Source organism: Spodoptera frugiperda, chromosome 4 (genome assembly GCF_023101765.2).
Source record: "Spodoptera frugiperda isolate SF20-4 chromosome 4, AGI-APGP_CSIRO_Sfru_2.0, whole genome shotgun sequence".
In the NCBI taxonomy this organism is placed as follows: domain Eukaryota; kingdom Metazoa; phylum Arthropoda; class Insecta; order Lepidoptera; family Noctuidae; genus Spodoptera; species Spodoptera frugiperda.
The window spans coordinates 676,145-702,414 of record NC_064215.1 but is presented as its reverse complement, the minus strand read 5'-3'; the positions used below and the strand labels follow the sequence as shown (position 1 = coordinate 702,414).

At 37.0% G+C, this 26,270-nt stretch overlaps 2 protein-coding genes across 2 annotated transcripts; one reads left to right on the top strand and one right to left on the bottom strand.

Annotated features, from left to right (window-relative positions):
* The first annotated feature begins 438 nt into the window (after positions 1–438).
* Positions 439–23,315, top strand: LOC118272558 (alanine--glyoxylate aminotransferase 2, mitochondrial). Its single transcript, XM_035589139.2, has 17 exons — positions 439–599; positions 1,085–1,176; positions 2,416–2,600; positions 4,995–5,118; positions 13,029–13,217; positions 13,561–13,689; positions 13,883–14,035; positions 14,558–14,779; positions 15,869–16,114; positions 16,890–16,931; positions 19,016–19,144; positions 20,022–20,181; positions 20,839–21,053; positions 21,547–21,653; positions 22,107–22,247; positions 22,598–22,912; positions 23,170–23,315. The coding sequence occupies exons 1-17, from the start codon at positions 587–589 to the stop codon at positions 23,291–23,293; spliced, it is 2,586 nt and encodes an 861-aa protein (XP_035445032.2). The 5' UTR covers positions 439–586; the 3' UTR covers positions 23,294–23,315.
* Positions 23,310–26,053, bottom strand: LOC118272549 (ER membrane protein complex subunit 8/9 homolog). The gene is made up of 4 exons (XM_035589130.2): positions 25,695–26,053; positions 25,161–25,310; positions 24,936–25,041; positions 23,310–24,711 (listed from the first exon to the last, which is right to left on the bottom strand). Exons 1-4 carry the CDS (start codon positions 25,905–25,907, stop codon positions 24,521–24,523), a joined length of 660 nt encoding a protein of 219 aa, XP_035445023.1. The 5' UTR covers positions 25,908–26,053; the 3' UTR covers positions 23,310–24,520.
* Positions 26,054–26,270: the final 217 nt, after the last annotated feature.

Genomic DNA, 26,270 nt, shown 5'->3' with positions numbered 1-26,270 from the left:
TATCAAAATAAAATATACACGCGTCACACTCACACTGTACGCAAGGAGCAACGTAAACAAACACATTTCGGAGTGAATCGGATGTTTTTGCACGTTACTTAGGCTGCGTACTCACCGGAGGTGTGTAAAATGTGATTACCTAAGTATTAAGAATTTTCGAAAAACGTCATAATACATAGCCCGCACACAGAATCAAAAGGCTTTTTTTGAGGGGAAAAAATCATCCAATGACTTCTCCCGCCTTGAGCGAGGCGAGAGGGAGTGTCAGACTCTTACTGACTAAAAACCACCCTGTTCCTACACCTGTATTTTGAGCCGGAGCCTCGGTAACCAGCTAGGCAGTACGCAGCTCCGGAGAATCAAAAGGTAAAACTCATTTCTTGTCAGTATCGCTTGCGATTGCAAGCAGTATACCAACGAAGTGGGTAGAAACTAAAATTATCATTGATGTAAATGACAATGCATTGTAAACAGACCTTTATGATAATAATATAGTAGATTGTAAATATGTGTCGTTCCACGGGGGGCAGCCCATCTTCGATTCAGTTAAATTCAGTAATACGTCGGCCGTCGCGCAGTAAACACGATGGCTGATAAAGGTACTAAATAAACTCAAATTATGTTTTAATTTACAAATGAATTAAATTCTGTGTGTGTTCTTTCAAATTTATACCAAAAATAATAAGTGTTGTCTTAGTTTGGTTTTTCGAACGTTGAATTATATAATATAGAGTGTGTTTTTTTTTTAATTTAAATACGCGGTGAAGAAAAACATCGTTAGGAAATGAGGACTTCGGAGCTGCGGACAACGTAAAAGGTTACCGGGGCTCCGGCTCAAAGCAGGAGAAGGAACGGGGTGGTTTTTAGTCAGTAAGAGTCTGATACTCCCTCCCGCCTTACCCAAGGTGGGAGAAGTCATTGGATGATTTTACCCGCTCAAAATAAAGGAAATGAGGACTTAATTTGTTTTAAGTCCGAAATCGTAACAATTTATTTTTAATTCTTTAAACTGTGATAAGAAGCCCACAGGGCAGTTAGGGGGTGGTTTATTTAATTATTTTGTTTATATTTGTGTCTATTTCAGTTGCAAAACTTAGCTACAAGACGTTAGCGAGGAGCTATAGCACAAAGGTGCCAACAATCCCGAAATCTGACTTCAAACCGAAACAGTATGCTGTAAGTTATTTTTTAAGTATTTTTTTTTTTACACACTAACTTAAGTCAGCATCTTTATCGACCATATCGTAATTTGGATATTTTTCTTTTCAATAAACAAGTAGTATTTTGTGAATTTTCCATCACTAGTGTACCTGAATCTCAGTTTATGAAAGTTTTCTACTCTCAGAGGAAAACACACAACAATTAAGTTCATAAAATATAATGTAAACATGCGAGTTTAAAAATGATTATTGAAAATAACATCAATAATTTATAAATATTATGGGAACAAAGTAAATAATTGTACTAGCAATGTAGGTACTTCTAAAAAATATAATTTCTATATAATAAACAACTCATTCCAATGCTCACTCGTCTGGTGTTGCACCCACAACACGGTTACCCATCCATGGGATCTAATCACTTCACCATCACCATCAGGTTATCCGTCTACTCGTACTCAACAATTTATTCCATAAAAATGCAATCGTTGCCACTTAAAATGATTTAAACATTCAGCTTCTGCTAGCGACCACTTTGCCCGCGAATGAAAAAGTGCCTTGTGTCATCCAGCTCATCTGTGTATCAAGTTCGATTCCATTCCATCTACGTACGTAGCTAACACATTCTTACTATACAATGTTCACAAACTTACTGCCGTACTCTGAGACATTTAATGATTACTTAAAGTATTCCTTAGTAACGATTTTGTATCGAAAATGATTGCTTAGGGCTGGGTTAAGAAATGTTAAGTCATTAAATTACTCTGAGTACGGCATTTAAAAACTATACCGTGGTAACGATTTTGTTCCGGCAACAATTGGTTAAGCAACCAATAAATGAGTACGACAAATATTTTTGCTGAAGAAAGGGAAAATATATCGTCACGCCTTTAATCCCCGAAGGGGTAGACAGAGGTGCACATTATGGCACATACTGCCAATGTACACCCACATTTTCATAATTTAGGTAGTCCCATGTAATAGGTGGTGAGCCTATTGCCACATACCGGGCACATTTCAAGACTCCGTGCTACTACTGAGAAATTTTCGAAAAACCCAGTAATACTTCGACCGATCCGGGAACCGAACCCGAGACCCCTTGCCCGGCAGTCGCACTTGCAACCATTCGGCCAACGAGGCAGGCATATTATTGCTGAAAAAATCATTCCAATTTTACTCGAAAATCGATCTTGATTTTGATAATCTCTCTATTACCTATTTCATTTCAGAAATATCTCAAACTTCTTTGTTTCAGGGTCCATCATTTCAAAAGATCGAAGCACTGAAGAGTGACCACATACCGCCAGCAGTGTACAACATCTACAAGAAACCTGTTCTCCTGCACCAGGGGCACAAGCAGTGGCTGTTCGACCACGAAGGTCGAAGGTATCTGGACCTCTTTGGTGGAATCGTCACTGTCTCTGTTGGCCATTGTCATCCGTAAGTACTTGAATAACTAAGTAGCTTTTGTCCCATAATTTCATTAGCTTTTGTCCCATAATTTCATTACTATAAATTTTAGGCTAACTCGATTAGTTTCAAGCCACGCTTGGGGCTCTTAGTCGTGTGTAGTTATTGTACTGCAAATTAACGGAAAGACGACAGGCGCTCGCGATATCATTATCATCATGCATTGTTAGCTGAAAGACGTCTGCTGCCTTAAAGTCAAAGTTAAAATCATTTATTTTAATTAGACTAGGAAGGCACTTTGGGACGTCAAATTAAATTTTAAAAGTGAAGCTATTTGCCCATTCCAAGCTGTAAAGTTCTATGGAGAAGAACGAGCAAAAAATTTTATTGTTTACTCTTACCTTACAGCTTTCCATAGGCCCCGTGCCTGGTTGGATTGAGGTTGGGGATCACAATTAGGTAATTTTAGAACTAATTAGAACATGCTGCAACTTGTCTTTCGGTGGCTAGTCACAGATTAAGGTGCGGACTGCCTAGCGGGTTACCGAAGCTCCGGCTCGAAAAGCAGGAGTAGGAACGGGGTGGTTTTTAGTCAGTAAGAGTCTGACTATCCCTCTCAGCTCGCCCAGGGCGGGAGAAGATATTGGATGATTTTCCCCTTTAATAAAGTCATAGATTGTATTTACATAGGTGCTGCAATACATTATTTTTTTAGGCATTAGAAACCAATTAGCACATAGGACAAATAAATCTAGAAACTTTCAATTCTAGGTGTTAGTGGTGTTGTTTACCTATCAACAGTGTCTATTATATTATTGTGTTAACGTAATCCGTTGCGCTTGTGCGTATTACCGTTCAATGGCTAAATGAATGTAAATACTAATTAAATCCATGCATATGTAAACGACATATTAAATAACATGCTGTCGGCCGTTGACCGTGAATGTAGCTACCTGTGACAGTCATTTCGATTTCAGACTTTTTTTTATTAGAATAAAGTTTATTTTAGGTTGCTCAGGTAGATAATTCATCATTACCTGGGTACCTTCCAATCCGAAGCAGTGTTTCATTCACCTTAAAATTGAACATTTATTTTAGTGTGCGAGAGCCATGCTTCGGCACGAATGGGCCGGCTCCATCGGAGTGATACCACGGCCTCACATAAAACCGACGTGGAACAACGCTTGCGTTGTGTTTCGGTGTGTGATTGAGTTTACCGGATGCCCAATTACCGCCTTTCTCGATCTTCCCAATTCCCGATTTCACTTGTAACGCCTGTGGTGTTTTGGGTGTCAATTCCATGGGCGGCGATTGCTTATCATCAGCTGATCCGACTGCTTATTTTCCGGCTTGTTCCATAAGCTTGTTTTCGCTAGCTACCTCGAACCTGGTACCTTTTGAGGTACTAAAGGTACTCTTCACTTCTTAATTCCTATTTTAATAGCAGGCAATGAATTTCCGAACACAGCACTCTGCTAAAACTTATTCAAAACTCGACTTTAGTACGAATTGAATACAGTTCAATAATTAAATATTAAAATCCCTTTCAACGTTACGACCTTATAACCTCTGTGCTATTCACATTACCCATTAATCGCACTTTTCTGCTTAGGTACCTATCTATCTACGTACGTAATGTGCTTGTAAGAATGAATTAATTGCCTTTTTTTTGATAACGGTGGGAAACCATCAAAAGACGTCCATCTTGTTTTTTTTTAATGTTAAATGTGCTGATGTTTGGCCGCTATCTCGCCTGATAGTAAGTGATGATGCGGCCTGTTGGGGAGAAAGACTAGGGAGTGTGGGACACCTTCAGTACCAATAACAGGCACCGAGGCCTCTAATTGGACCTCCGGAGCTCCTATGGTGCAACGCCTGTTACGGCATATCCCTAGAAAGAATGAATGACTGTCTAATGTACCTATAAGTAGGTACCTACCATAGAAATATTAAAAACCTACGCTGTGATATCGGCAGAGTAGAACACATGCGACAGCACTTCCATCCCCATCATATAAATGGTTGGCAGGCCACAACTGTGCGTTTTTCTCGAAGCTTTCTGCCTCGCAAAGCAAATCTGTGGTATGAGCTCTCATCGGTGGTGTTTCCGAACCATCAAACCTTCAAGAAAAGAGAGCGTATGCTTTTTAAGAGGCCAGCAACACACCAGTGTCTCCTCTGTGGTTGCGGGTGTCCAAGGGCTGTTCGCTTACCTTTGATACTAGGTGATACGTCTGCTTGTTTGTCTCCTAATCCATTAATAAAAATACATTTTCTTTTGTCACCAACCCTAGGCTCTTCCCTCGAATGTAAAAAGAGCCGACCTAAGGACATTTGATAAATTGCGATCTCCAACCTATACTTAGTCCAAACTGCGTAATTATTTTGTCGTATTGAACAAAATATGTCTATTTATGTTTACAGCAAAGTGGTTGGAGCATTACAAGAACAAATAAACTCATTATGGCACTGCACGAACATTTATCGACATCCAAAGATCTATGAATACGTCGAGCAACTCGTCGCGAAGTTTCCTGGAGACTTAAAGGTAAGAGAAATATACAGAAATATGATAGGAGCTTATATGATCGAACATATATCATATATGTATGTGTACAATAGTTTGGGATACAAGACAGCCAATAATTTCATGTTCAACGGAATGTCCCGGTGTTTTCATGGGAGGGCGCGGCGGGCTTGTCCCATAAAAAAACACAACTTATTTATTGTTTGAAGAGGTTGCTCGACTAATTTCAAGTTACGATTGGGGCTCATAATTATGAGTTTTGAGCGACATACGTGATATGTGACGTTCGTCTCGGTGCGTGACGTCACAAAACAATCGATCAAACATATTCCATAATTAAAACTTTAACTACCTACTTATTGAAAAATTCAACACTATATTTGCTATTTTTTTTAAGAGTAACATTGCCTCTCGCTTGGGTTTTCTCCTGTGTCGTGGGTGCGTTTACAAACATACAAGTTCACATGACACACATGACACCCAGACACGAAACAACAATTTGTGGATCACACAAAGAGTTTAGAAAGAGTTTCACACAAAGAGCTGTTACATTCTAAATTGAATCTTGAATCTTTCTCCGGTCGTGTCCGATGCCCTATCTATACTAATATTATAAAGCTGAAGAGTTTGTTTGATTGTTTGTTTGAACGCGCTAATCTCCGGAACCACTGATCCGAATTGAATAATTCTTTTTGTGTTGGATAGTACATTTATCGAAGAAGGCTAAAGGCTATAAAACATCACGCTATGACCAATAGGAGCCGAGCAGAGCGGGTGAAACCGCGTGGAAGTAGCTAGTCAGATCATAAAATGCTTGTATTAACTCGCATATTTATGCCCTAAAAATAACTCGCGCAATTTCCAAGTCTACTTGAGTCAGACCAGGGTCGCCTGGTCAGGGAGGTCAGCAGGACATTACTCTCTGTACTAGGTCAAAAAGACAATTTATTTCAATGAACAGTTCTCTTTAACTCGTTGATTCAGTGGTATCGAATGAGAAAGATCTTTGTATTGATAACAATTTTAAGTCGATGAAGTGCCAATGTTTTCATTTGTCTCATGCATCAGGTCATTGTTTTGTTAGTTTTATGTAGGTATTCGAAATTAAGTAACAACGTATTTATAATTATAATTACAAACATGGTACAAAATTGAGATTGTGATCTGGCTTCGCACCAACCGTTAGGTACCGTAAAACGGGGTGAATAGAATCAAATCGGAGGTGAATAGGAACAACGTTTTGTGTTTTTTGTTTTCACATAATTTAAAACTGTTTACACAATTTAAGTACACTTATTTTTATTAATTCATTATTAAAACCAAAAATGCATTATTAAAACCAAAAATATGAAAACAAACTAATGACCCTAATAAAAAAATTGTTCCCATTCACCCACTGAGTTTCTATTCACCCCATTTTACCCAGTACATTTCTCTGCACTAGGTACCCTATGGTTGACTGTCAGAGAATGCCAATGGCATTAATTCCGCCAGTCACTGTCATTTGTTTGAAGAAGATTAAAAAAACAAATAACTTTCACACAATAATAAATCCTATTGTTATGAGCAAAAGCATATTAATTGTCCCATGTTAAGAATAATTTCTCACGCAGAGCATTAATCGCTGACTCTGTATGACCAATACTGACCGTAGTTGCCTCTCATGGGGTTTTGACGTTGCGTTGTTATCTAAAGACTAAAATTAATAGAAATCGATCTCAATCTTAAATCTGCCGATTAAGATCGATTTTTGCATGACATTAGTTGCATGCAGTTTCTGCCAAAAACAAAGACTAGATCGATAGCTGCGGACTACATAACGGGTTTTTAGTCAGTAAGAGTCTGACACTCCCTCTCGCATCGCCCAAGACGGGAGAAGGCATTGAATGATTTGGCACCCTCAATAAAAAAAAGACTAGATCGATCCAGTAATTTTGGATATCGATCTTTGTAATTAATTTGATCTGAATTTAATTTCTGTGACGATCTGTAATAAGAAGTTCTATATCTTAATATAGGTACGTAGCTATAAATATTCTTCATTCATCAGTTATTCAGCTCAAGATAAAGAACACTCATTGTTCTAAAAGTTTCCCCTTACCCTTGACCCGGCTACAATTATAAGCGCCAAGACAATTACAGATAAACTTTTATTTAATTATCAATATTTATATTTATACTACATAATTAGTACGGTAACTATATTTATTCTCTGTGACGTAATGTCATCTAAATTGACTCGGGTTCACGTGGAAGATAAAATAAAAATTAATTGTCATTGTAAAGTATTTAATTTTAGTATCTAGTAGAATAGCTTGTGACTGCCTCGTTGGCCGAGTCGCAAGTGCGACTGCCGGACAAGGGGTTCGATGCCCGGGTCGGGCGAAGTATTACTGGGCTTTTTTCGGTTTTTCGAAAATTTCTCAGTGGTAGCACGGAGTCTGGAAATGGGCCCGGTCTATGGCAAAATGTGAAATATGGGTGTACATTGGCATTATGTGCCACAATGTGCACCTCTGCCTACCCCTTCGGGGATTAAAGGCGTGATGTTATAAAAAAAACAAATAGAATAGCTTGTCTTGTCATGAATGCCTGGTATAAATATTTTGGAGATCGTATCGGTCAAAGACCGTATACATACCGTATGGAGAAACCTCTTTTATGACTTAACTTAAACCACATGTTTGTTATCATCTGCGAAATAGGCCCAGTAGTTAAGCCAAAAAGTGCATTATTCTCTTTGAGCTAATTTGAATTTTGAACACTCTTTGCAAATATGGCATTATAACAGCCGCGCTGAATGTCCTTAACATTCCTAGCCAACCTACATTATATTATGCATTACAACTCTTCTGTGATCAAGGAACATGGAGCTGTTCACACAGATTAATAAAATTTAATTACTTATTTTGTTTAAAAATTTTAAAAAAATATTTTCGTTTTTCGTTGATATTTATTTAAATTTAGTTATTGTGTTATAGGCTTACTCACGTGACTGTTTGAGCATGGTTTGAAACTAGTCGAGTTCCTCGTGAGTAAGCCGATAACATAATAATTAATTTAGTATTTCTCACGAAAGTTACAATAAAATGATATTTAATTAGTTGTATTATGCTTCTGTGGACAAGTACTACTTGCAGTTTCATTTAAGTAAATCATATGAGAGATGTATAATACAATTGTGACAGGCCTATGTTTGTACATAGCCAGAATAGCAGGCTTCATATCTTGTGTACATGCATACATACATACATAATTATACATAGATACTTTAATATAATAAAACTGAATAGTTAATGATTGTTTGTTTGTTTGCACGTAGAAGTTATCTCTAGCATTACAAGTCCTATTATTATGATAGGGAATTTCGTTTGGCATCAGTCAGAATTTTGCTCCCGTTTTTTGAAGAAGACTATGATATTGACAACGTAAATTTTTGGCACGACATCTAGAAACAGTTTATACATTGAATGATTAAAAAAGAGTAGGTAACTAATTATTTTTAGTATTCAAGTATTTATTGCATCCATAATGTACACAGGTGTTAGAAAATACAGTATTTAGTCACAATTATGGACCCTGTCGGGCACAGCAAAATATAAAATTCGTAGGAGAGAGGAAGGGCGTTTATGTCCTTACTACTGCATGAGATTATCTACGTTTAGGTATTCTAATGTAGCTTTTCTTCGCAGCTTTCTTTACGTCTACCTAGCGACGCCCTTCTCCGTAGGTCCACAGTCGGTGTTAAAATAAGTAGGTAGATAAATCGTAAAGAAAGAAGAAGAAAGAAAGAAAAACAGTTTATTTGCACCATTAAAAAAAACAATAAACATAAAAATTTATAATTATGATAAAAAAAAAACATAAAAGTCGCGGTGCAAAAAGGCCAGTACTCAGCTTAAATGCCGCGACCCGAGCGCGCGCGTTAGTTAGCTCGAGTCGCGGCGCTGATTTTCAGCACTGGCCCGACGTTATAATATAAAATAAATAAATACTTATAAACAATAATCACCTCATGTTCATCGACAATCCCCAAGATCAAATAGAAAAGCAGTTACAAACAAACTTACATACATTCGCCTTTGTTCATTAGTTAAGTTACGTCGGGGAAAAATTTAATTTCTTATCATATCTAAAAAAAACATCATTGTAGGTACCCACAATAGTTTTATTTATAAATGTATTATGTACTGTAACTACGCACTAAATATAGATAATTTAGAATAAAACAAACTGTTGTTTAGTTGTTTATCTCGCAAATAGTGTTGACTTGAATGCCACAAAGAGATTGATAAGAGTTATCGATTGAACACGATCGTTATCGTTCGTTTGACGGTCATTTGTTCAGAACAGTGAATCCCCATTTAAATTATATTAAATATTGGGCATGACATACACTGACTTCGTCTTTTTCTAAATAAAACGTTGCCCCACAGTAGGATTTTCGTCTGTGTCGTACATACACATGACGCCCAGACCCAAAACAACAATTTGTGGTTCGACCCGCTACCCGTTGCGCGACAACCCGTGACTGTTTAAAGCTGTCCGGATCGGTCTACTACAAGCTGCGAGTGCATAGTGAATTAGGGACTTCTGCGTTCGTACATACAGTGCCGGCGTAAGGGCCACTGATACCCCGGGCGAAAATATTGTGGCGCCCACTTGAGGGAAGCAATATCAAGTGTTAGTTTTTTGCGGATCCCATCGGCGGCGGCATCGGCGCCCCCCAGAATTTGTCGCCCTGGGCCATCGGCCCATCACGTCCTCCCCTAACGCCGGCACTGCGTACATATCTACACGTACTGCTGCATTTCATCATGCAATCAAGCAGTCGCCAGGCATACACTGACTGCTCGAGCTGTCGACTGCTGACGTCCACATTGCTCAAGCATTTAAGCTAATTGCTTGAGCAGTTATCAATGGCAGCTTAAGGTAACCGCTTGAGTAGTTATCAAAGGCAGCTTAAGGTAACCGCTTGAGCTGTTATCAAAGGCAGCTTAAGGTAACCGCTTGAACAGTTATCAATGGCAGCTTAAGGTAACCGCTTGAACAGTTATCAATGGCAGCTTAAGGTAACCGCTTGAGCAGTTATCAATGGCAGCTTAAGGTAACCGCTTGAGTAGTTATCTATGGCAGCTTCAAGCCGTTGGACTCTGACTGCAAGAGCGGTTCCTGTGTTTATCACTGATGCCTAAACAGTCCGTGTACACCAGGCCTTAAGTACCGTACATTTAATGACTATTTATTTATCTAAGTTAATATTGATGTATTTGGGAATTTTTTTGATAAGTACAGTTTGTGGTAATGATAAGAAAATTGGTACAATTTGTTGCGTTGTAGGTATCTAATAGGGATGATGATAGGGTATGGAAATGAGAGCATTTATTTACTTTATTTATCTTATTATGTTTATAATCTGACATTTACTGACATTCACTTATTATTACAATCTAAATACAATTAAAATCTAAAGTATGAGTGCATGTAGCAGCAATGCGGGATACAATAAGTCTGGTAAACTTACCTTCGAGTCCCATGTTGTCTGCGGTAGTTGTTGGTGGATTGCCGTCCTGTGCCACCCTTATATTTTCTTATATCTTCCACGCTCGCTCTTCCGCGCACTGTTATCTAGACATGTACATAGTCTAGATAATTTATTATTTTCCATGGGGTAATGCCGACAAAGCGACTACTTTTACAGGTAGGAGTCAAATGAGTGTCGTGCTGCGGGGTGACCCTACGATCACACACCTACCCACAATATTATGTTTTTCTTTTACCGTGTTCTTTTTAATTGTTACCATTTATTTTTATTTATTTATAGATGTATTTTAAAATATATGTATGTATGTTTATTTTAATATTCTCCTTTTTATGTTTATTTATTCTGTTTATTTTTATTTTATTGTATTACTTTTGTGTTTTGTTTTGTGCGTTGTCTCCGTCCGTGGGTCACTGCAAAGGGTGCCAACTGAAAATCAGTGCTGGGTACTTTCGGTGCCCAGCTCATACTGAGGTGGCAACCCTTTTGGCTTGGGCACGTTGCCACCGCGTTTTTACCTGTTTGTGTTGTATTATTATTATTATTTTTTTTACTTTTATAAATTTAAATAGTTCACTTTTTTTTGTGTTTTTAATGTTTTTTTTTAATGTTTTAATTAATTGTAACATTTTTTTTTTATTTTTATTTTCTATTTTGTGTTTTGTTTTGGTGCATCGTGCCCGGTGCCGAATAAATGATTTTTCTTTCTTTCTTTCTTTCTTTCTATTTGGCGGTTGAATTAAAAATAATATAAAACCACCATGGTTTGGTTTATCAAAATCGGAAAACGACCACTAAGATTAAGTTATAATGTTTAGAAATAGGGTTCACTACGTCCCTTCTAAATAAAGTGATGTCATAATATTCTTTATTATGTCACAAATCGTTCCTAGTTTCTAACGTATACCTATCGTTTATCTGGGGGCACGGCAGTGCCCCCGCCAAGTCGAGCAAAAAAAAAGCGGCACGGCCGTACCATCCTTTTCTCGAAGCAATTCGGGCCTTTTTCGACCCCCTATAATTCGGTTGTGGATAAAGCAAGAAACCTGAATCTTCAGTAACTAATCCGGCATTGTATAAACACGGAATATTTAAAATTTCAGTCAATTTGAACCAGTAGTTTAAGAATGACAACTTGTTAAAGTTTCTAAATTTTGTCACTCACTGACTCACCGATCATCAAAAGTCCAAGGCACTTCTAGCAGACTTAGAAGCTTCATATTTGGAATACATATAGAGTTTAGTGTCTTAATCATGGGAAAACTTAAATATTTTGTAATTTCGGTCCAGTTTTCCAAATACACCAACTGCATCAATAACTTTGTAATCCCATATAAATATATGGGATTACAAAGTTATTTATGCAGTTGGTGGTTGGTGGTGGTTATTTTTTACTTTAACAAAATTCGTTAGAAGTAGATGGTATCAAAAAGAAAGGCTCTACAAAAAGAAGTGAGATCCCATCAAAAACATCCTGTAAAAAACCCAAGTCTCGCAGCTCAGTCTTTCTACCGTCAAAAGTTGTGAGATCCATGTAATACCAAGTCGGTTAATCTATTTAGTGTCTACTTGAAGGACCTTCTGTCTTAAGTTATTACATAAGTTATTATCATGCCAATATTAAAAATATTTAACGTTTTAAACAAATAGATCGACTTGGACATCGCATGAAAACAAAATGAATATTACAATATTATATTAGATTCTTTAGTCTCTCGCGCCTCACGCGATTGAAACTCTCGTTCCTGTTGGTCGCTGGCCCGTCGTGCTGTGTAGTGTGATACATACTAATAATCAAATCAAGCGATGTCCAAGTCGATCTATTTGTTTAAAACGTTAAATATTTTTAATATTGGCATGATAATAACTTATGTAATAACTTAAGACAGAAGGTCCTTCAAGTAGACACTAAATAGATTAACCGACTTGGTATTACATGGATCTCACAACTTTTGACGGTAGAAAGACTGATCTGCGAGACTTGAGTTTTTTACAGGATGTTTTTGATGGGATATATTTTTATACTAGGTAGGTAGACAAGTCAAATTCAAGTATCACGCCTTTTTCTTTTTCCTCAAAAGCAAAAACCAAATTGGCGATCCGCTCCGATTCCGGGCATCGTAGACGAAGACCCCTTGCAGTAGCAGTTGTACAACAATTGTAGCACAGGGGCCTTAGTCTGCTATTACAATTGTGTCAGAATGGTCGATCACTGAGCAGTGCGAGAGGGACGGAGCTATGTTGGTTGTATAGCTCCGTCCCTCTCGCACTGCTCAGTGATCGACCATTCTGACACAATTGTAATAGCAGACTAAGGCCCCAGGTCAACAAAGGAAACAGTTAAAGTAAAAGCGACGAGTAATCTAATAACTAAAGTGTAAAATTCCAGGTGGTGTACTTGGTGAACAGTGGGACGGAGGCCAATGACCTCGCGACCCTCCTGGCGAAGGCCTACACAGGCAACTTGGACGTCGTGTCCCTGCAGAGCAGCTACCATGGATACTCGTCCGCCCTGATGGGACTCACCGCCACCCAGTCCTATAGGATGAAATTACCTGTGCCTCCTGGATTTTACCATGTAAGTTAGATTATTTTTTATGGGATAAGGCGGTAAATGAGCCGGCTGATCAGCTGATGGTAAGTAATAGCTGCCGTCAATGGACGCCTGCTACAGCTACAGTTGCCGGCTTTTTGAGGGCAAATGGGTCTCCACTAACTTCATTTACGCGGTTAAAATAACTAGATATACACAGGGAGTTACAGAAACCCTGTAATCGAACAAGTATCTTACTTAAGTTTGACCTTAAAATGATTAAATATCCTTCAAAGCACACTTCTAAGTATTCTTCTAAGTGTTTCACATTTCTGTTTGTTACTACAGGAGAATATTTAATTTGTATGTTTTCATTCTACATTTACAGACAATGTTACCGGACCCCTTCAGAGGTATCTGGGGCGGGTGTCGCGACTCGCTGTCCCAAGTGCCTGGCGCTTGTTCCTGCCCTGGCGACTGCGTCACCGCCGACAAATATGTTCACCAGCTCAGTGAGGTAACCTCCTCTTTTTCTCTTGTTATGGGCGCTTTTTTGGTCATGTACACATCACCTCCGAATTGTCACTCGCTTGCTTCACCATTCTAGCAAAACCATGAGGTGACAGGTGACGCGTAATAAACATTAAAGAGACACAAAAAATGTGTATTTTTTTTGTTTAAACATGTTATAATACGTTTTTCTTCAACAGCTTCTAGAAAATTCGATACCAAAGGGACGACTGGCGGCTTTGTTTGCGGAGTCCATCCAAGGAGTCAATGGCACGGTGCAGTTTCCAAAGGGCTATTTGAAAAAAGCACATGAACTAGTCAAGAAGTATGGAGGACTGTACGTAGCTGATGAAGTGAGTACCTTAATTACTATGTTATCGGCTTACTCACGTAACTGTTTGACGAGGAACTCGACTAGTTTCAAGCCATGCTAGAGGCTGGTATTCATGAGCAGCATTCCATTCAAGTGAGTACCTTTGTACCTTTTTTACCTTTAGAAGGCGTCTAGCTTTTTGGAGAGAAAAACTATGGATTGTGGGATTGTTCCTTGACTAATACTACTCCGGTTGCCAGCATTAATTGCTACCTATATGGGGCACCGGGCCTTCTAAATAGACCAAGTCCAGGAGCCCCCACTGTGTACGTCTTTTACCATGGCACATCCCTAGAGGACTTGGAGTAGTTGACTAGACCCATAGTACTTAGAGTAGATACTTATAGCACCCACTGTATTTTATTAACACTAGTGGTGACCGTTTTCCGGCGAATTTAATGAATTTGACCTTCGCGGCAAAAAATATTTATCTACATCTATAAATGGACTTTCCGATCGATAAAATTGAACATATTTATGATAATTTACCTAATTTTTTCAGGTTCAAACAGGCTTTGGACGAACAGGAGACAAGTTCTGGGGTTTTGAGAACCACGACGTGATCCCAGATATTGTGACGATGGCCAAGGGTATTGGCAATGGTTTCCCCATGGCTGCCGTGGTCACCACCAAGGAGATTGCTGCTGCCCACGCCGGTACCACGTACTTCAACACGTTTGGCGGAAACCCCATGGCTTCGGCTGTTGGCAAAGCTGTTTTGGATGTAAGTTTACCATTTTTTTTTCGTATATAACCAGCACTTGTGATGCCTCTGGTGTAACACCAGATTAAATACCATTAGACTGCATGTAAGCTTTCTGGCTTCTAATAGTAGGTACTAATAAGGAATAGTAGTTTTATTTACATAATCGAATACATCACCTATAGGCGTAGCCAGGGGGGGGGTTTGGCCATTCAAACCCCCCCCGTAAAGTTTAGATATAATTTAAGTAGTTAGTAACTGGTTATATTAACTGCTGATTGTTTATTTTTCTAGTTAGCATAGTACATCCCCTGTTTGGCAAAGGTCTCTATGACTACCTATGAATCTGTTTATTACATATTACATAAATTGTTTTTTTTTTCTCATGAATGAAGGAAGTTCATGAAGGAAGTTTTGTTCGTTTTACTTTCTTGAACCCCTCCCGATACTAAAACCTGGCTACGCCTATGACATCACCCTTCGTTGGGAATTAAAAACAAGTTGTTATTATGATATTTGTTATTAGAAATCAAATCAGATTTATCATGCTTTGTAATTATAAGTCGTGCCCTCTTGATGCAACTCTGTAATGAGACCAAGGCGCGATTAGTAAGATCGGTTACATCATAATTGTATAAATATCATTACATCGCGGCAAAAGAGAAGTGAGTGTGCACTGTGCATAACATGGAAATAATAACTCTTAGATATAAAACAAAATCACACAAAACTGTATCAATACCCGGAAATAACATATTACCTAAGCTCTCCCCAGTTTCGGAGCTGCGGACTACATACCTAGCGGGTTTACCGGGGTTCCGGCTCGGAAAAGCAGGAGTTGGTACGGGGTGGTTTTTAGTCAATAAGAGTCTGACACTCCTTCTCGCCTCGCCCACGGCGAGAGAAATCATTGGATGATTTCCCCCCCTTAAAAAAACTCTCCCTTGTTTAGCAATAGCAAGCAACATCAAAGAAAATATAATTGGTAAATTGGTTTATAAAATTGTTATAAAATGGTTTATAAATTGGTTTATAATTGGTAAATTGGTTTATAAAAATATAAACGTAAAAATTTAAATCCAAAAAATATATTTTTTTATATTTTCACAGGTGATCGAAGAAGAAGGATTGCAGAACAATTGCAAAGTTATAGGAAAATATTTCATCGAACAACTGATGCAGTTGCAAAAAGTACATCCGATCATTGGAGATGTGCGGGGGAAGGGGTTGATGTTGGGCATAGAGTTCGTTGAACCCGGTACCAAGGTGCCGTTGCCTGTTGCTGAAATGAACGCGATACACGAGGATATGAAGGACATGGGCGTTCTGATTGGCCGTGGAGGACGCTGGAGTAATGTGAGTATATATACAGCTGAAGAGTTTGTTTGTTTGAACGCGCTAATCTCCGAAACTACTGGTCCGAATTGAATAATTCTTTAGTGCATTTATCGAGGAAGGCTATAAGCTATAAAACATCACGCTATGACAAAATTAGGTAGACAATAGGATCCGAGCAGAGCGGGTGAAACCGCGCGGAAGTAGCTAGTATAAACGTATATAAGGTAAAACCATTTAATCCCCGCAGGAGTAGTCAGAATCGCAGACAATGTAGGAATGGTGGTAGATACCTACTTTTATCAAGTTATGTTATAAGTGGGTTTCATGTAAAAGGGGATGAATCTATTGCCGTGATACCGTAAAATGGGGTGAATAGGGATCGAGAGGTGTATAGGGTCAGAAGAGGGGTGAATAGGTATAGGGAAATTTTTCATAGTATCTATTCACCCCTCTTCTGTCCCTATTCACCTCTCGATCCCTATTCACCCCATTTTACTGTATTTAAAATACACGAACAATATTTGCCTGGTAATCGAAACCAAAAAGGCAGTAATTGTAGGTAATTAGAAACTTGTTAAAGAAAGACCCACGAGTTGCTCAATAAAATGGGTTATTGTTCTACCTACCAATAGGTACCAATCGTCTTAAAATATCTTAACCCTTCGTGTGCCGGAACGCAGATCTACGCGAGACACAATGTGTTTTCTATTGTTGTCTTATATACGGCATACGAGAGGTTAAAGACCGTACATAAGTCCGACTAAATTAACCCTTTTAATCTTTTTTTTTACAGGTATTAAGAATAAAGCCGCCAATGTGTATAAATAAGGAAGACGTCGACTTCACTGTTTCTGTTCTCGATCAGGCCATCAAGAACTTTTTACATACTAAAAAATAAATGAATAATATTACCTATACCTGTATATTTTTAATTTATTAAGTATTTTATTTCAAATCCTATCAGTACCTACCCTATAGTATATATGTATAGGTAGTTATGTACAAAAACAATGAATATGATATTGCACAATAAAGAAGAATTTATTGTATTGTGTACGTGTAGAACCCGTAAAGTGATTGTTGCACTAATAGCTTTTTACATAAAAAAGGTTCATCTATTTAAACAATCTACTGGACCAAGAGCCAATGACATAGATGTCTCACTTGCTCCAAAACGCTAGCATAGTACCCTCGCGCTCATGCTCACGGCTGAATATTTTTTATTTCTGGCATGTTTGGCCCTTAGGATTTGTCTGCCTCAACAAATATAGTTTAAAAATAGTCCTCTAAGTAAGATATATAAAAATCAAACGTCAGAATATAAGTAAAATTCAATATTTTTTTAAGATCTTTAAAGCGTCTGGCAGAAGTTATGGCCGACGGAAAGAGTCTGGCAGTGCGGATATTATTTGTCTTATAATGTTTTATAAAGCATATATAAAAATCAGCCATCAGAATTTAAGTTAAGTTAGTCCTATTTTTACTTACCTTTCTTATCTGTAATCTGTAAATCGGCCGTCTATCCAACTTAACAGATGCGCAGGCGTTCAAGGTACATATAAAAGCTACACGGTATCCCACGTTTTGCCTTTCAGAAAATAAGTTATGTCTGGCAGGCTTGGGCTTTTACTTTATACTACCTAAAGTCCCCGTCACGAGAAGCTATAAATTTTGTAAACAAGTGTTCAGGAGTTCACAACATCAACACACAATAACAACCAGATCCGCGATAATTATGCAAAGCAATGAAACAAACTCGTAAGCATTCGAAACTCGAATGACTGTTTTTTTCAAAATGGCGTCACGGTAGTTCACAATCCCTGCGACAGACGCGTTCCGGTACCAAGAAACACAAACGATAGCGCTTTGCGTCGTTAAAATATAATTCGACTAAATTAAATAGGTTATTACTTTCATCAAATACATCACTTTTTTTGTCAAAATGTTAAAAAACTGTCACCGCACAGCTGTGACCTTGTGTTTATGACACTTTTTCACCTGTCAAAAAATCCTATTTCATTAAAAACTGTCACTGTCATTTATCACTGCTGAGCGCAGCTAAAGTTATTTTTATTTCAGTTCAAATACGATAAGTATTACCTTAAATTGTACCTTGATTAAATAAAGTACAAGTAGTAATAAGATAAGAGGCGGACAAGACATTTTCCGTATCAGATAATTGCTTTCCACAATAAAAATAATAAGCATAACCTAAAATTCGGCGATAGTTTTCATGATCTATAGAAACGTAAAAGAAAATAATAAAAATGGTTTTTAAGTGCCAGGAAGATAGTTTTTTAAAGAAGGTAAGTTTTCCGACCAGCTGTTTTAGTCATTCTAGTACGATAAATGTTTATTTATTTTGAAAAATATTCATTTACATTTTAATAAGAATCTAAATGAGTAGTTTACTATTAACCCAGTATGAGTCTAATTATTTCTACTATCAAGTCCATTTTAATTAAATAAATTATCTTGTTAATAATATTTAGTAAAGTAGTAATAAATTAAAATTCCAATAAGAATCTGCCTATATGATAACGAAATCATTGTCTATATGACGAAATCAGAAATATATGACGAAATAATAATAGTACTTATGCTTGCTAAGACTACTTAGCTACTAACCTATTCTACAAATTGCCATTTGAAAATTAAGAAAATAATACTGTTTCTGAGATAAATGCCTGAATACTCAAACACTACTCAATTTTAAGACACTCTCAAATGTAGTTCTGTCACTATCAATTCTGTATAAAATTACAGAGATAGCACGATATTTAAGTACAACTTAAAATTGAGTAGCATTTGAGTATTCGGGCGAAAAGCATTCAATTTTATCTCTAGCTTTTTAAAGTAGGATTGATGGTAAGTAGCATTACAAACAAATAAATCACGTCCATATTATTATATTTTTAGTTCACATCAAAAGTTATAAAATGTGAACCAACGACCGAGCCGCTGGTTGAGTACGGGAAGACATCACAGTTCCAAGGGTACCAGGTGACGTTGGAGAACACTATACTGTTTCCTGCGGGAGGTGGACAAGTAAGTATTTTAAATGCTTTAGTATTCTATGACACCATAATGTAAAATATTGCAGATTTTTCTACAAACTTCTACAACTACCGAGCATAAGGTATTAATTCTGGAATCACTTCAAAAGTTGAATTTAAATAAATAGAATGGAAAATTTTAATAATTCTTAATCATTTGGCAGCCTTAGGGTGCTTTACTACCAGAGATGTGCTATGTAGCTATACTACCAAGATGAACTATGACTGAAACTATGTGACCATTTCCAAAAATACTAAGCTATGTAGTTGTGCAACAAAGATGTGCAGCTCGAGTATGCGATGTATGGATAGTAGTTAAGCCATCCATAGGATACATCTTTCCATATAAAAATATAACTGAGCCTGTTTCCACCAAAGCTAAGCTATGAATATGGTTGGTGGAAGCCAAATGCATCCAGAGCAACATAGCATAGCACATCACTGTTGGAAAAGCGCCTTTACTCCCAAGCATAAGGCTTATGATGAAAAGAGTGTTACATTAAATATTGTAATCTTCCTAATTTAAAAATAAAATAAAAGGCTCAATATATATATTATTTATTTGTTACTTATTATTGTAATATAGTAACTGTGAATTCCTATAATATTTTGTTTGTATTAAGTATATTTATTTAAAATTCTCTACATTTACATTTTTAAATACTATACATACAAAATAAATAAAATAATATTTAAAAATATAAAAATAGGAGCCGACCAGTAGCGGGAGCGTGGTCCAAGCCACCGGTGGTTAGGGCTCCAGAGACAGAAACCTCCTCACAATACGTGCCGTTTCGAGGAGTACTGCCTTCTGCATCAGACCCTGTTTGTATTTATATTTATATTTGTTTGTATTTATTATTGTTTAGCCACATGATGTTGGTCGGCTGAATAACATTGAAGTCGTTCAAGTGTTACGCAAAGGAGATGAGGCTCTACATTTCACGAGGGAGCCCATTGAAGTGGGCACTGTGGTGGAACAGGAGATCAACTGGGACCGACGATTTGATCATATGCAGCAGCATTCAGGTATATTATGTTTATCTAATTTTTTTTTAATAAACCTGTTGTATAATCAACTGCCTATCGTCAACCTATTTTCATTCAGTTTTCTACTTTATCGTTTGGATATAAAGTTGGAAATCCAATGAAAATGTATTCTGTACATTAGACAAAGGACACTCATTAACAATCAACAGCATTTCGTCAGCCTATTTCTATCATTTAACTGTTTTCATCAGATTTTCCACTTAATCGTTTTGATATAAAGTTGAAAATCCAATAACAAAGTATTCTGTACATTAGACAAAGGACACTCATTGAGTGTAATAACACGCTATTGCGAGTATGCAACTAATTCACTAATTAAACTAATTTAGCTTTGTATCATAAATTCATAACACATTTTTAGTTATACTATTTACCTATTTATAAAAATGCTTCATGCAATAGTCGGAACTGTTGATTGTTGTTATTTTTATTTCTGATAGAAACAATTTTGAATACTATTTTCTTTTTTATATCCTGCTACTTAGCAATCTGTTTCCAAGAGACAATAATCTAATACGGTGTCAGATTTTCATTGGTATTATTATCTTCAGCTGAGCTGTGCACCCATTGATGCTCTACTCATCTTCTGTCCGCAAATCTCATTGCATCTATTGTTAATAAAAGATTTTTCCTTAGGTCAGCATTTACTGTCAGCCATTTTAGAGAAGGAATATAATCTACCGACCACAAGCTGGTGGCTAGGTTTGGATGAAAGCTATGTTGAGTTGGACTCTACAAAAGTTAGCGAAGAAGTGATAAAAGCTGCTGAAAATAGATGCAACCAATTAATCCAGGAAGCTATACCAGTCACTGTGAAGTTCTGTAAGGCTAATGACCCAGATTTAAATGAGGTAAGCAGATTCATAATTTTTGCATACTAGGAAAAATATATTTTGGCATAATATTTTTCAGTATGTGTATAACTCAAAGAATTGTCTCAAATTGAACCTGCAAGGCAAGTTGTTCAAATCAAGTGCAACTGCTAAGTGGTATATAATTATGTACAACATAATACAAACAAGGTTATCAAGTTCAATTCTCGGTTATGGAGTCTTATTTGGCAATATCACACGCATCCTGTAAGTGGCCACTGCTGTCCAAAGACCTCTTCTCACACGGAGAAGGTTTGAGCATTAATCACCACACTTGCTCAATTCGGGTTGGCGATATACTTACCTTATATTATTTGGGACTATAGGACTCAAACCTTCTTCAAGCATGAAGAGGCCTTTGGTCAGCAGTGACCAATTATAGGCTGTGGATGTATGTGAATATGTATGAAAAGTGTATGTTACATTAATTACTGTGTACTTATAGATTAAGAATAATATATTTAATTTACAGGCTCACACTCGAGGGCTGCCAAAAGACTGTATGGAGACAATCAGGATTATATGCATCGGTAATGTAGATGAGAACATGTGCTGCGGTACTCATGTTACTAATCTCAGGTAATAACTAGGTACTAGGTACCTTTATTTTATTTTCAGCCATGGCCGTCCCACTGCTGGGCAAAGGCCACACCCTCCTTCCACTCATCTCTTTTTAGATCTTTCTTTACTAGGTACCTTTAGTATATCAATATGTACAATCAGCTAGGTTTTTTTAAAGCAGCATAATGCGTTCCTCGCTCATCTTATTTTCATCCGTATGCTATAGTAGTTAAGGTTTATTTTAAATTGTATTCAAGTATTTATTAATTGATTTATTCTTACTGCCGTACTCAGAGACATTTAATTATTAATTAAACTATTCCTTAGTAATGATTTTGTTCCGAAAACAATTGCTAAGGACTGGGTTAAGTAATCAATAAATTTATCTGAGTGCGGCAATTAGTACCTTCGGTGCGCCTCCACCGGTTTGCGCTGTGGCTTATAAACGTTTCAGATTAATTTTTTTTTCAGCCAACTTCAAACGATTAAGTTAACGGGCATTGAGCCAGGGAAGAAGGGCAAAACCAACCTTAAGTTCTTGGTGGGAAACCGAGTTCTTAGAACCTTCCAACTGATGCTGGACAGAGAGAAGGCCTTGACTGGATTACTCAAGTGAGTTGCTTTTGTTTCATCATCGACTTGGCGTGAGTGAGGTTACTATGGGCCCAATTACCCCCCTTCCCAACTTTCCCAATCCTCGATTCCCACAACACTTAATACCTAACCCCCAAAAGGCCGGCAACGCACTTGTAACGCGTCTGGTGTTTCAAGTGTCCATGGGCGGCGGCAAGCAAGCAAGCAATAAAAGTGACTATTAGATACAATTCGGTGGTACTACACAGTACATAAATGAAGTCCTTTAGTTTTTTTTTTAACGTTGATGAGTCTGCTTTTAGCCACGAACCTGCTTACTGCCAGGACGTAATATGTAATACGTAATTTTTCAACTTGACTCATTACAGAAACGAACCAACCAGACACGAAGATTTAGTTCAAAAATTGCAAAAGAACTTGAAAATAGCCAACAAGAACTTACAAACAGTCCTGCAAGAACTCGCTCAGTTTGAAATAGAGAGAATAAAGAGTTCAAACCCGAAGCCGAAGTATGTAATTATGTTTAAAAAGGAGGCTACCCCTGAGTTCAACCGGGCTGTTATCAAGGGCTTGGAGGGCGAAGGCCTATTCTTGTTCTTTGCTTCGGAGGAACCTGATAAACCGAAAGAGGGACAGATTATTATACAAGGCCCCGAAGAACACTGCAATGCTTTGGGAACGAAGTAAGTGTGATTTATTTTCTATTTTTATATGGAGATGTTTAATAGACTCCTTTCGATTTTAAACTTTAGTATCTTGATATAGAGTTAAAAATTCATTGAAACAAAATCTTTAGATTCGGTTGCCACGCATCTGTACTGCAAATAATTTCATTCACTACCAATCTATTTTCTTCTATTCTCAACTGTATTGCATTGTAATAAAGTCGAGAATCTATTGAAGCCATTTTGTACATTGAAGTTGTTAATTTCTTTTTCAGGATCACAGAACTCTTGAAAGGCAAAGGTGCATTTAAGAATGGCAAGTTTCAAGGCAAAGCTGGTGATTTGAGTGGCATGAACAAATGCAAAAAATTGATTGAAGACTACTTTAATAGTCAATAAATAAAATACTCACAAATATTCACCATAGTTTTTATTTAATTGAATAAATATCCATACACAACTTATGTAATAATATAACCATAACATAATTACAGTAAAATAATTTATAATGATATTAGGTCCGATTTTCGCACCGAATTCTAATCTAGAACCTAACCCGACACATGTAATTACTTCAATAAGACAGGCAACACTATTTTAAAATAACAATAAACATTTTAGTTCACGAAAAATAAATGCTCTTATAATGGCAATAGTATATGAAATATGAAGTATTTGTTTATACAGAATGTAAACGGAACGCTCCCAAACGCCGCAAAGGGTGATGGTTTAAATCGAAAATTAATTTTCCAAAAATTTAAAAATTTATGTAATAATAGTTGCAATCAACTGCTAACGGCTGATGTTGCATGAATAATACGAAAACAAAAACGATTAAAATTATAAAAACAAAAAAAAAATTAGCTTTTTTAGGAGCATTCCGTTGACACCTGTATACACAAGCTTAAACATAGTAAATTGCATGGTGTGATAAACCGAAGTCTATTTGTATAACGATTCACTTAAATCTATAATAAGGAATGAGTTGACATTACAAAGGAAATAAAAACAAGTGCACAGAAGTAAAAATTTCTGTAAATATTATAATTAATTATATTGCACATTGGGACACTCATTATTATGATGCATGCTACTTTAAATAATTTTATATTACAATGTTTGATCAATCAGAGATAGTTTCGCAAAGTTCCTGATAAACACTGGCAGTCCATATAAATTGTGTTCTGCGGTAACAACTATTTTTTAATTTATAAAAATGTGTCTCATACGTAATAACTATCCAACACATTTTGATAGTAAAATTCGTTTATTTCTTACATAATAGCACAATGTAAACTAATATCAAGCAAATTCATTATTAGTATGAGGAATGAGCAACTCCCGAGCAATTTTATGAGAGCAAATGAGCAGACACATTACCTATTGGTAAGCAGTCAGCGCCCCCTATGGACAGGGCCCCGGCAACGCTAGAAGTGTTACAACTATGTGGCTGGTTAGCCACACTAGTACCCTCACCCACGGCGAAATAAAACAAAAGCGTTGTTTCACGCTGGTTTTCTGTGAACCTGTAGTGCCACTATGCTCGAGCTGGTCCACACTTATATTGAATACCGTTTACATTGTGCTAATACAGGAAAAAATTCACTAATAAATATTTCCTAAGCATTATCGGAATAGTTTGTCATCCTCCTTACAGTCTATGGTGTTTGATGCATTGATGCTAGCGATGAGCTTCTCGATGCCAAGGTTGGTCCAGTCCTGGGACAAATCGTCCAAATAATTGTCAAAGTCCACTAGGTCCTTCTGGACACCGCGCTGCAGTAAATGTGACACTGTCTCCAAAACGTATGGAGTCTCTGGAAAGTTGAAATAATATGGGTAAAAATGTGTTCTATAACGTCTATTGAGTACACAATCAAAAATTAAAGCCCAATAAAATTTTGGCTAGATTTATTTATTTCTTTATTTTAGATTTATTATTTATTTCTTAAATTTTGTAGCAACAGGATAAAAAAGAATTTGTTTCTTTGGATAGCAACTGAAACTTTTCCTATGCTTGTAAATATATGGGTCAACTTACGGAACATGACTTTGTTTGCATCCTTGAGCTTCCACCGTCCATCAGAGTACTTGTGCAGCTTGATGGCGGGAGTGTCTAGGTGTTGCATCATTCTCTTATTGTCCACCTGCAAAAGAGAAAAATAATTAATATTAAGTACGAAGGGTATATACGGTAGATGATTAATTTTATTTTAATGTCCGTCTGTTATAATTTCTAAGAATATAACAAATACACATTACTTACCACAATGAATACAGCTGATGGGAAATGCTCAGCGATTTTTTCAGCAATCTTCTGTCCCGGACACTTTTCAACCGTATTATCCTTGAAGTTCTCACAGGCTGCGTAATAGCCAGCTATCACACGATTGTCTGCTTGTGCCACAGTCTCAATCTATAAAAAAAAAACCAATAAAACAAATAGAATAAAATAACACGCTATGTTTAAGCACCTAGCTTCACGGACAGTCAAACTAATGAATAATACAATTTTATTGTTTCAAAAGTGCTTGTATATGGTTTAATTTAAATAAATGGTTTGACTTCGACGGTCCGGGGCCCATCAGGTGAGATAAACAAAGTTTAATTTCAGAGAATCTTGTAAGAAAGTAATAAGTAATTTTACTTAGAAGTAAACAATTTGTTCAGATTCTTTGAATAAACGAATATTATATGTTGCATACTGCATTGGTATGTGCATACAATACATAATTATTCGAGACTAAGATTGAAAATACAATGAATTCGTAATGAGTAACCTATATTCATCAATAATTACCTGAGTCAAAGCGATCTCCGCCATTGGTGATAAATAGTGACTGTGATGGAACAAGGGGATAGTGTCCACAATATCCAAGTCCTGATTTTTGGCTCCATCTCTGATTTTTGTGGCATCCGCTAAAAGAACGCCGTTCACAGCGCAATGGGGATATTTGGCCGCATGTAAGATGATCTTAGCGTACGCAGCCGTCTCCAGTGATACCTCACCCATTGTTTTTTAAAGTTAAGTTAATTCTTCACACAAGAGATCACTCTCAATAGTAACAGGAAAACCCAGGAAGTTTAATTAATGGATTTCGGAGTGATCATCAACTCGGATTTTGGTGTATTTGACACTGATTGGATTGACAACTCTTTCTAAATGTCAAATGTTTGGCAGCACACGTCATTCTCAATTTTCATTTGTCATGTCATTTTGAGATGATTTTTGGCTATCGAACAGTTAGAAGATTTTCAATCATTGTTCCAAATATTATGATAGTGATCTCGATTTAGATGACGATATATTGTCTTTCTGTTTAAAAAAATAATCATTACACGGCAACACCGTATCAGCTGATTTCATTCGTCAAAA